The 11913-nt window shown below is 29.1% G+C and overlaps 2 protein-coding genes across 2 annotated transcripts; both read left to right on the plus strand.

The window, feature by feature from the left end:
- The first annotated feature begins 873 nt into the window (after positions 1 to 873).
- Positions 874 to 4006, plus strand: LOC108764130 (protein THEM6-like). Its single transcript, XM_018512197.1, has 3 exons — positions 874 to 882; positions 947 to 1132; positions 3650 to 4006. The coding sequence occupies exons 1-3, from the start codon at positions 874 to 876 to the stop codon at positions 3761 to 3763; spliced, it is 309 nt and encodes a 102-aa protein (XP_018367699.1). The 3' UTR covers positions 3764 to 4006.
- Positions 4007 to 6496: 2490 nt separating this feature from the next.
- On the plus strand, positions 6497 to 9595 carry LOC108764133 (protein THEM6). Its single transcript, XM_018512203.1, has 3 exons — positions 6497 to 6739; positions 9008 to 9222; positions 9307 to 9595. Exons 1-3 carry the CDS (start codon positions 6595 to 6597, stop codon positions 9541 to 9543), a joined length of 597 nt encoding a protein of 198 aa, XP_018367705.1. The 5' UTR covers positions 6497 to 6594; the 3' UTR covers positions 9544 to 9595.
- Positions 9596 to 11913: the final 2318 nt, after the last annotated feature.

The following is an 11913-nucleotide window of genomic DNA, read 5'->3' on the forward strand; positions in this document are numbered from 1 at the left end:
CCGAACGCACTTGCTCCCACCATCCGCCTCCAGATCCCTCTACCTCTCCCCTCGCTCCACGCGCTCTGTCCTACCAAGTATGTCACAACCTCAATCCCTTTCTTTTCTCTCTTTTTCCCTGCCCCAACCCTTTTCCTCCACTACCCCCACACTCTCACACCCTTCCCTCCACTCCCTTTCTCACCACTGCTCACTACCGCTCTCTCATACCTCTCTCTCTCTCTTCACTTTCACTTTTTGCTCTGCCCACTAGTTATCGTCCACCTTCTCACAACACACCGGAAACGGAAGTCCCAAAAGCCCGTATTATACGGGCTAAGATTACTATAGTAATGATTGTGTTCCGATTTAATTATTAATTAACTGATACTTTAACACTCTAGTGCACAAAAACAGTGTTTCTTCTTGTGAAATGAAGACTATGTAATGCGGAGTTAAAAAATTGGTGAATTCGACGAATTATATTAGTCTTGTAAAAAAAATTGTTTTAGCTTATATCCAAACAACAAAATCACGACATAAGGAGAAGGCTCCGATTGCACACATTGCATGTTGCACACATGCATCGCTAATTGGCTAATTTAAAATATTCTCATTGGTAAAGCAGTAAAAAATTACTAGGCACCAGCTGATATGAGTGGTGTGTGCAATCGGGATTGTAGGCAAACGGGATCCTTCCGACATAAGATGTCTTAAAGATGCCTTTAAGATATCTATTTTTCTTTTTAATATCCTGAGACGTCTTTCGCGCATCTTTAAGACGTCTTATATCTCGCTTTTTTATGTTGTGTGTTCTTTTTATCTGAATTTTTTATATGATTTGACCTTCCTTTTGTTCCTTTCTACATTAGAGAAAAAAAGAAAAGGTAAATCATGCAAGAAGTTAGTTAAAAAGAATAGACCGATCAAATACGCAATCTTAAATAATGTAACTTTTTTTTCTTAGATCATTTATTGGGATGAGAGGAGTTTTTTCATGGAGCATCGCTTTATCACGCCGAGCGATGGTTTTATAAGGGCAATCGCGATTTGCAGGCAAAGACTTCTTAATTGTAGCGCCGATACTGTTATTGGCGCCCTATTGAATCGTAGGGTGAAACAGAATGGAAATATCGAAGCAGGTGTAATGCAGGTAGGAATTAATTGCGATTATACAGGGTGCCCCGTAAGTTTTGGCCGATTCTGAAAAAATTTTCAGAATATTATGAGAAGAAAATAAATGATTTTTGTCTCTTGCAGTTTTTCTGTAAAGTTGATAGTATTTGAGTAAAAAATTATTCAAGACTAATATTTAGTAATTTTTAGTAATTAATATCTTGTTAACTATTGCAAAAATTGCAAAATGGTAGAGGACTTTTCGATTCAGTTTAGTCCGCTCTATAGCTACACAAAAGCGAGAGAGAGAGAGAGAGAGAGAGAGAGAGAGAGAGAGAGAGAGAGAGAGAGAGAGAGAATAAAACTTACGGGTAAAATATACACCCTGTATATTTGGAGAACGCTGCAAGAATTTTAAACGATTGCTGTCAAGACTGTTTATTACAATAGAAAACGTATATGTTGATAATGATACGAAATGAAGACTTACATTGGTCAATAAGGTTTCGGTAATATTGATAAGACTTACTTTGTATTTCGATGTTGACTCTGTTCTTCATGTCTTATATTCAAAAAGTCGTAATACACGTTACTTTTGTGTAGTCAAAAAGATTTGTTTTTTGAAAATTAAGAAGATAGGGCGAATTTTTCTCATATACCTTTTATAAATGCACCAAATAAATTTTATTATATGTATGTGACCAATTCATTATAAAATCCTAAAGTAGATTGCACGTGCTTACAAAAACTTTGAAAACAACTCTTATAGTCTATATTTTAATAATTAGAATAAAAGTTGGGTTTCTCATGTGTATAATTTTGAGAAGAAAGAAAAAAGGAACTTCAAACTCATTTTGTAATACAAAGAAAGTAAAGAAGACATTAAAAGTGATATCTTGACATATATTTTATTAACGAAAAAGTTGTACGTACTACAGTTTATTGATACTTTTGTAATAAGCCAAAATGAATATAGAGCTAGAGTATGACGCGTTTATAAGAGTATAAGTTATGATGTTATAACTTACTTTTTTATAACATTACAAAATCGAAAATGTCTTTTTTCAAAACTTGATGCAGATTGAAGATTAAACATTTTGATTTACTTTGGAGTTCTCTCAGCAATATCAATACGAATTACATAATTAAGTTCCTCAGTCATTGAGATTAAGTCACACATAGGTTGACAGAACTGAAATGGTATTTAATTCAATAATTTATATAATAAATAACAAAGAGGCATTTCACGTTGGGCACCTTTGAAACATCATTTTTAATTTGTTTTCAAATTTGCTGACATATTCTACGGATAAAAATATGAGACACGTGTTTTGCGAAAAAAATTTGAGAACTTTTTTGTGAAGTTATTCACGCTTGTAAATTGCAAACATTCATAAAAAACATCACTCATGCGACATTCAAATTATTATATCATTGAAACCATTAGTCACATAAAAAAATGCAAGAGACCGATTTTAATGATAATAAATCTTAAATTGTTCTATAATAGCTGATTTTGAAGTTAATTGGAATTTCTTGGAGCGATTTTTTCAAAATGGTTTAGTCCATTTTTCCTTTTGCGCAGAGCTCTATATGCCAGACAACAAATAAGAAACACCCCGATTGAATACATGCGTCGGAAGGTATCCTTATACGCGGAAAACTACCCCTGACTAAAAAAAAATTAAAAAAATTCTTCCAAAATTAAAACAATACGTATACGGAAAGCATACGTATACCACGCCGTCACACAACAGAATTTTTTAACTATACGTTCCATTCGAGTTCCATTTTGTAATTTTTAGGGTTACTATAATTGAAATAAGAATATCATGATATTTTTACAAAATTTTTTAATTGGTAAGTCGAATATAAGAAATGTTAATAAAAATTGTAAACAGATGAAAAATTTATTTATATAAAAATGATAAATTAAAAATAATCCATCTATAAAACAATTTAAGCTCTTTAAAATTTATCTCTTGCATTTTTTTTGTACGACTAATAGCTTCGATGATATAATAATTTGAATGTTCGCATGAGCGATGTTTTTTATGCATTTATGCAACTTACAAGAGTGAATAACTTCCCAAATTTTTTTCGCGAAATACGTGTCTCATATTTTTATCTATAGAATATGTCAGTAAATTTAAGAAAAAATTAGAAATGATGTTTCGAAGATGCCCGGTTTGACGTGGAATGCCTCCAAAGCAAGAATTTTAAAATTAACTGCAGAGCGATTTATCTCAATATATCAAGAAATTTTGGATAAATTCAAATTTTTTTAAATAATTGCAAATAATTTTGCAAATAATTCAAAAATAATTTGTTATTATTTTTTAACAAACTTACTGTGTGTCATAAGCTCGTACTTGCATGTTTAATTGTCTTTGAAAATAGGAAATTTAGCATGCCTTTATAATAAAGTTAATGATTAATAATACTCTATAAGCCTGATATTTCGTAATTGAGAATAAGAATAATTAATATAATAAAGCAGCGACAGATTATTTTTTCTTATCTCTATAAGTTAAATGGTATAATGTGCCATTAGGTATCTCCTGTGCGACCAGAGATGCCACCCGAAGTGAGCAGATGGATGGAAAGTAACGAAATATCATCAGCGATGTTGAGACAGGAACCGATAACGATAACGACGCGTTGCTGATATACGGACGCCGCAACGTCCTGCGGCGGTTTAGCACCGATATATACAACTACGACTGTGTAACAAGCGGAATATGCGGAATGCAATCTTTATCCTTAATTGTCCGGATGATGGATGTTGTTCTGGGGGAAATTCCGTAACAAGATCGGTTAAAGATTCTCGCTACTTGTGTGTTTAATTGTCTTTGAGAAGCGGAAACTAAGCGCGGCCTTATGACAAAATAAATGATTAATAATGACCTATTATAAGTTTGGTATTCTGTAATCGAGGATAAGAATAATTAATATAATTGCAGTAAGCGATTGTTTCTTCCTCTTTCTATTGAAACATAGATTGATTAAATTCTTCAAAAAAGAAAATGATTATAAGTAAATTCTAAAAAAATTTTTTTTAAATGTAATAATTTTTTGTTATTTTCGTATTTATAATTATACAGCTTTGATAAAAAATATTAGACACCTACATTTTTTTATCTAGATTTCTATCTACATTGTTATTTACTGATTATTGATATTATATATAAATTTAAAGGATACTTAAAACAAAGGATAATTTATAGCAAATGCCATAAAAATTAATTAAAATTAATTAAAAACAATTAAATTCTAACTTTAAATAATGGTTAGTTATGATGTCTAATATTTTCCAATAAGGCTGTATAATATTTCCCAACTAACGCTAAATATTCATAGAAAGTTCGCTTCGTATTCCCAATGTGCAGAATGTTCTGAAACAATAAAAGAATCGTCACGGAATGTGTAAATGTTAATGAAATGTTTAGAATATTGTATGAATACAGCTTTATAAGGAATACACAGCCCATAAGGAATACTTCACCAACAGAGGACCGCGACAGAGAGCATTTACTCGTAAATACGAATTGTCTTGGGAGAGAATATAAGAAACGCAGTATTTCGCTTGTAAAATGATCCCCAAAATTAGTCTTCAAGGTAAAAGCACATGAAACACGTTCTTCATAATAAAATTTTGTTTAAAAGGTGGGTTAGGGACGACCGGAATTTCTAAAATAATGGTATATGTACAGCAGGTCACAGAAAATTTACAACACTTTTTTTTATGGGTTTCGGAATACAGCCTACTCATCTAGCGACTGGTTCTAATTTATGGATCCATAAATAGAACCAATCCGATCGGTTGTATATATATGTAAATGAAATTTTTAGTTAGTATTTGAATATTGTTTTTACATTCCGTAAATATTTCGGGATATTTCGGGATACTCTTGGAATGTTCTTTTTAGGATTTTAGGAGTTTTTTACGAATCTTTCATGGAATATTTAACGTTCATAGCTGGGATAAGGGTGGCACCCAATTGGACACGGCTCAATTGGACACGAGCCACTCACAGCGCTTGAGACTACAAAGCTCCTAAGCACCGGTCGCTGTGATTGGTGGTGTCCAATCGAGCCGTGATCAATCGGGATCATCCCCTGGGATAATTTATGTCTGAGCGTAAAAAATTAATGTAAGATATTATGTTAAAATGCCGAAGTATTAATTGAAATTTGGCATATAGTGCACATTAAGAAAATTGTGTAACTGTACACATTTAATATTTTTACATTAAGTGATAAGAGAAGAATACCTCAAAATTAGAAGCAAGGTATATTTTTCCAGGAATGGTAAATAACGCGTCCATCTCTGGATTTTTTATGTGCATTAATTTATCACTGAGATGAATTACTATTGTATATAAAAATATACTATTGTATAGTTACTATTGTATATAAAAATATAGAATACTCTCTTTTAACATGCTATTAGCAATTATAGCTGATTAAATACATTGTTACATGTTACGCATTAAAATTTTTTTCTACATAACCATGATTGTGAATACGGCAGGGAAATAACAAATATTAACATTAAATACAACATACTAAATATTTACATTTATTGTAACAATGGATGCCTGTGTATTTAACTAGTATATTAGGTGCCTTCACACATTGGAAGAAATATATCTATCTATTAAACTATGAACACGTCATTTTGTAATAACTTCTTTTTTCTGAAGAAGCCATGATATTTTACTTTGCTCTTTGCTTATACATAACGACTGCAGACTTCGTTTTGTAACTGATAGGATATGCGCATACGTAAGCATAAATAATTCGCTGATTAACAAGGTCACTGATTTATTAACACTAATAGTAGTCCATTTTATTTCTATATAGCTGTTAATTTCCTCTGTTGTATCTTATCTAATGTTTGATAAAATTTAACAAAATTTTATAAAAAAATAAAGGATTGTTAAATTTTACTTTTAATTTCTCAATTCGATCTTGATTTATTTAAGATTTACGATTAGTCAGTAAAATACGGTATAAAAATTTAAGTTGTAAGAGGAAAAATATATAAAAAATTTTCTCGTTTGTCAGAATTGACTTTACGTACGTTAAAAGATATATTTAAATTTCAAATAAACAAAGGAAAAACAAATTTAAATTATTTATACAAAGTGATTTATCTATACCAAGTGATTAATATAATTTTTCTTTCAACACAATAAACGTGACATTTATGCGTGAGGTTCTATTATAACAAAATCTGTGTATTTATTTAAAAATTTGCAATTTGCAATTTCAATTTGCAATTTCAATTTCGGCTGTAATTTCGGTCAATTAGCATAACAGAATATTAAAGCGTCTTTCTTTAACGCTTGTGAAACCGGTTTTTCGCAGATCGCGGACAAGTCAGAGAGTCATAGTGATCAGTCTTCCGTCGACCGTGAGAAGGTGTACATCGAGTCGAGGTTATTTTTGTGCAGTCGTTCAGATAGCGAGAGATACGCCAATAGAAAACTGACAATGTTGTGTTCTTGTTGCGTGGCGATGATCGCCATCCTCTACATTCTATTTGACGTAAATTACTTTATGAGAATTATTCTCACCATTCTTTGGGGTAGACTTTTCGAGAAGAAGAAGAAACTCTTCGATACGATAACAATTTATGGTAAATTCTTACATTAGATCACAATTACATCATGCATTTAATAAATTGTCCTATTAATTTGCTTGTATGAAATGTGTACAATGAATTAGTTTGTGTGTCTTATTAGATGAAGCATTTTAATTGCAAAGACATTGAAAAGTGATAACATAAGTGGAAAAACACAATGTTGCGCAAGTAGAAAATGACTAAATTTGTGATGTTATCAATATAAGCATGATAGGAAATAAAATTATGAAAAATAAAATAATTTTTAGTGTACATAAAGCGAGATATAAGTGTGCAAAATCATAATATTGTTATTATATATCTGCATCAGAAGTTGAGAATAAAATTTACATTTTTAGATATTTTGCATGTCTTAAAGCACAAAATTTTGTACATATTTTTATTGCAACATATCTAAAAATGCAAGTATAATTCTGCAGTAAAAATATATACAAAATTTTGTACATATTTTTATTGCAAAATATCTAAAAATTTTATTCTCAACCTTTGGTACGTACGCAGCCGGTAAAAAATTTGTCATGCATGAATATGTATAAACATACATAAACACGCATAAATATTCATAAACATATATAATTATATATGAAATATGCCCATACATCCCTTTTTTTTGTAAAATTACTTATTAGTGTAATAGAAATAATAATACTGACGTGAAAATATTAAAAATAATTAAAAAAGTAATTTTCTTACATTGAGAGAAAAATGTTTGGTATTTGTAACTATAATTACATATCACTATAATTATGATTATTACTGCTATAATAATAGTAACAGTAACTATGTATATAGTTCTACCAACAAATGTATATAGTTGGCAACCTAAAATGACTATAATTATAGTTGTTATAACCATAAAACAGTTGAAATTACCATAAAAATGATTCAAGTAACTATAATTTTATTATAGTATATAACATAGTATATAATATAGTATATAACAACTATAATTATAGTCATTTTAGGTTGCCAACTATATACATTTGTTGGTAGATCTATATACATAGTTACTGTTACTATTATTATAGCAGTAATAATCATAATTATAGTGATATGTAATTATAGTTACAAATACCAAACATTTTTCTCTCAGTGCACTATTTGTTTTAGAAAAAATCAAGTTTGGAGAAATGTAAAAAAACCTGCTCATACATAATTATGCATAATTTTATATAGAATTATACATAAAAAATTTTTTAATATTTATACATATTCATGCATAAAACATTTTTTACCGGGCAGTTTTGTTCGACGAACCAAATGTTCATAATATATTGCATAACATATTTACTATAATTGGTGCACACTTATTTATGACGTTGATGTATAATATTTTTATGTTTCCAAATGTATTCAGCTCCATTATCATGTGAACGTATTTAGTTACATTATGTAGGTCGGTAAATAACTGTATAGAATAGTGCCGCAGTACATTGGCGTATTTCTTCACTCTGTGGAACATCGTATTCATTTTTAGAGAGACTTTTAATAGTTACACATAGATTGTTTCTTGTGATAATTGTTGCTAACTCCATGAGTTTACTTTTTTATGAAACTTCTTTCCTCTGGAGATAATTTTTTTGTAGAATTTTCATATAATTTTTTAGAATGTTTATAAATATAAATTTTAGAATTTTTGTATAATTCTATTAAAAAAAATTTCTTAAGTCTTTTATACGGACGCTTTTCAGAAATGCTGAAGGTATAAGTTTTTTCTATATAATTCTTTATAAAATAGATTCTGAAAGAGATTTATAAGATTTCCAACATTTCTCCTTCTACAATTTTTCTAGAAAGCTTATAAAATCTGAAAAAATTTAAGGTATTTTTCTTTCAGACATCTGCATAAAATATGAAAAATTTTTCAGAATGTTAGGAGAATTTTTTACTAAAGGTAAAATTTATTTAAGTTTAATAAATGTAAATAACTATTAAAAATAAAAATATTCAAACAATAAATACTTATACAAGATATAGACATGTGTATACAAGTACAGTATACAATTTCGCCGGGAAAAAATGTTTCATATACATATAATTATACATAATTATATAAAATTATACATAATTATATAAAATTATATATAATTATGTAAAAAATTGACATATTTTATATACAATTATATAATATAAAATATGTTCATATAGTATATAACATTTTTTCCCGGTCGGGAATCAAACCTGAGAAGCTCTTCGGTTATAAGAAAATTTAGTCTGCTCTGTTATGATAATATAATAGCAAATGGATTTCTCTTGTTTTAGGAATTTGCACCACTCAGGATGTTGACTTGGTTTTGAAGCACATGAATAATGCGCGATATTTACGCGAGTTGGATTTTGCGCGTTTTTATTTCTATGACAGATCAGGAATTTACGGCGCTATCTCAAAAAGAGGCGGCGGAGCTGTTCAAGGTGCATCCACTATACGATATCGCCGTGCGATTCCTATCTTTACACCGTACAAGGTCACGACAAAGGTACGATCAATACATTTTGCTTCTTCTTTTTATTTTTCATTTTTACGCGCGATAATCAAGTCGATCCAATTTGCATTATTGCAGCTCATTTATTGGGAAGATAAACACTTTTATATAGAAAACCAGTTTATCAGTCTTACGGACAATTTTATTCGCGCCGTTGTATTAAGCAGACAAACTGTAACTGGATTGAAGGTTCCGGTAGAGGAAATAATTGCCGAGATCGAGCCGGAAATACGCAGGCCAGAGCCTACCAAAGAACTTCAATTATGGCTGGAGTCTATGGAAGAATCATCTCAAAGTCTGAAGAAACAGAAATGAGAAAATGTTTTTTTTAAATTTGTGTTCAACAAGTTATATTTATTTAATTTTTTTTAGATCGGTTTTTATTTTATGATTCTTTATTTGATTCTTTGTTATGCTATTATAACACATAATTTTATATAGTCTTACATGAGTGTATTTAATTGTTCTATCGTTAGTTTTATATCTTGATAAGTAGTTTAGTTTCGTATCTTTTTGTGATATAACATTGTTTTTAAAGCTTTTTGGTCGGAACACTATTTTTAAATTAGAAATTATCATATTGCATTACACATCTTGGTATTAATTGTAGTACAGTGTCGAGTAGAACTTAATTTAGGTTTATATATTATTAAAAGATGTTTTTTTTATTACTTTACAATTAGTGAAAACCAAATTTTTAGTAAATGTCACTAAAAATATTATTTTTTATCATTACAATATTTATAATGTTATAAATACAACAATTTGCTTAACTAGGATATTTCATGATTAATGTAGAAATGTCCCAAGTTACACATGAAACTTTAAAACATCTGCGATAACATTGTTCCAGTTTAAATAGCAACATTTTTGTCTATGACAGTTACTGCCATAACATCATTATGACATTCTGACAAAGTTGTAACAGCAAAAATAGGACAATAATTTTGGGCTTTAAAGACGATGTTGCAGCCATTCAATTGCACAACTATTTTATTGTAAAGAGGTTGTCATAGTTATATGTCACAGCAGCGATAATCTGAATAAAATAAACAAATTGATAAACAGAATGTTTTTCATACGTAAATTAATATTTAATAAAAGTTTAATTTTTAATTTAAAAATTACGTAAAAATATTTAAAAATATACTAAAAAAATATAAATAACAATAAGGCTCGATAATAATAAATAACAAAAATAATATGAAGGGCTACGAGCCGGAGATCCACAACAAAGAAAGTATACTTTAAAAAATTATAAATATAAAATTACAACAAACGTTTCGACACCGATCGGGTCTTATTCTCAATGTTAAATCAAGTTTAAATATTAAAATATTACAAACTGCAAATCATATAAAATTTCAATAACTTAATATATGTAAAACCTGATGTAAATACGCAATACTTACTGAAATGCTTGCAAAGATTTAGTCATTCTAGTTAGTCCTTCCATATAATCTAAAAATCTATCAATAATGGCATTATGCTTGTGTTCTTGTAAGCGATGTCCATTCTTATAAAGATGTTGAGTCAAAAGTTAAAATCTCGTAGTAGTCGTAAAAAGCCTTGGAAGCATTACAGAAGTACAGAAATTAACATAAAGAGATCTGTAATGGCATCATGCTTGTGTTCTTCTTAAGCGATGTCCATTTTTATAAAGATGTTGAGTATAAAAATAATTTTTTTTCAACTGGAATTAAACTTGTAATAACCTTGAATCTTTTTCTTATTAAAATTAGAGATTAATCTTATTAAATTTAAAGATTTAATTAATTATTACAACTTATTACTATTTTAATACTAGAATGTAACTGCCTATTACGGTCGGAGCTGGATCTTCGTTGCTTTAAATAATTCAATCTTGAATTACTAATATATACTATATATGTACTTGCATATATACCATATTGTAGTCTTTTTCAAACTGCGCGCCGAATTGTTTTTCCGGACTAAATAAACGCAATTAAAACTACTCTAGTAATCGCGAATTAAATTGACAAGCAATTTTAATAATTTGATGCTACCATCAAGCATCATATATTATAAAGATGTTAATCTATAAAAACTATTAATAAATTTATTAATTTATTAATAAAAATATTACCTTGGTCGGGACTTGAACCCGAATCTCTTGTAAACCGTACGAGCGTCCTGAGTCATTAGACTACCGAGGCCTTAGTTTGAGGCGCAGTTTGAAAAAGACTACAATATGATATATATGCAAGTACATATATAGTATATATTAGTAATTCAAGATTGAATTATTTAAAGCAACGAAGATCCAGCTCCGACCGTAATAGGCAGTTACATTCTAGTATTAATTGAATTTCTCAAATATACGGTCAAAAAATATAAATATATTGTTCATTACTATTTATAACGTATGTACATATCTATAGATATGTACGATATGTATGATTAATTATATGTACCTTATAAATTGTATAATTATAATAATACAATTTATAAGGTGCATATAATTAATCATTACAATTTAATTTATTACAATTTTTATAACGTACATATAATAATTACTACATACATATTATACTAGGTATGTAAATATGAAACCGGAATTTACCAATATATAGATGGCCATAGCTGTCAATGTAGTTGCCGTCAGACCGCGTCATTGACGCCATTTCCTTGTTCTGACATTTGACAAAGATTTTCAACTCACAA

The sequence above is a fragment of the Trachymyrmex cornetzi genome, unplaced genomic scaffold, assembly GCF_001594075.2.
Source record: "Trachymyrmex cornetzi isolate Tcor2-1 unplaced genomic scaffold, Tcor1.1 scaffold394, whole genome shotgun sequence".
In the NCBI taxonomy this organism is placed as follows: Eukaryota; Metazoa; Arthropoda; class Insecta; order Hymenoptera; family Formicidae; genus Trachymyrmex; species Trachymyrmex cornetzi.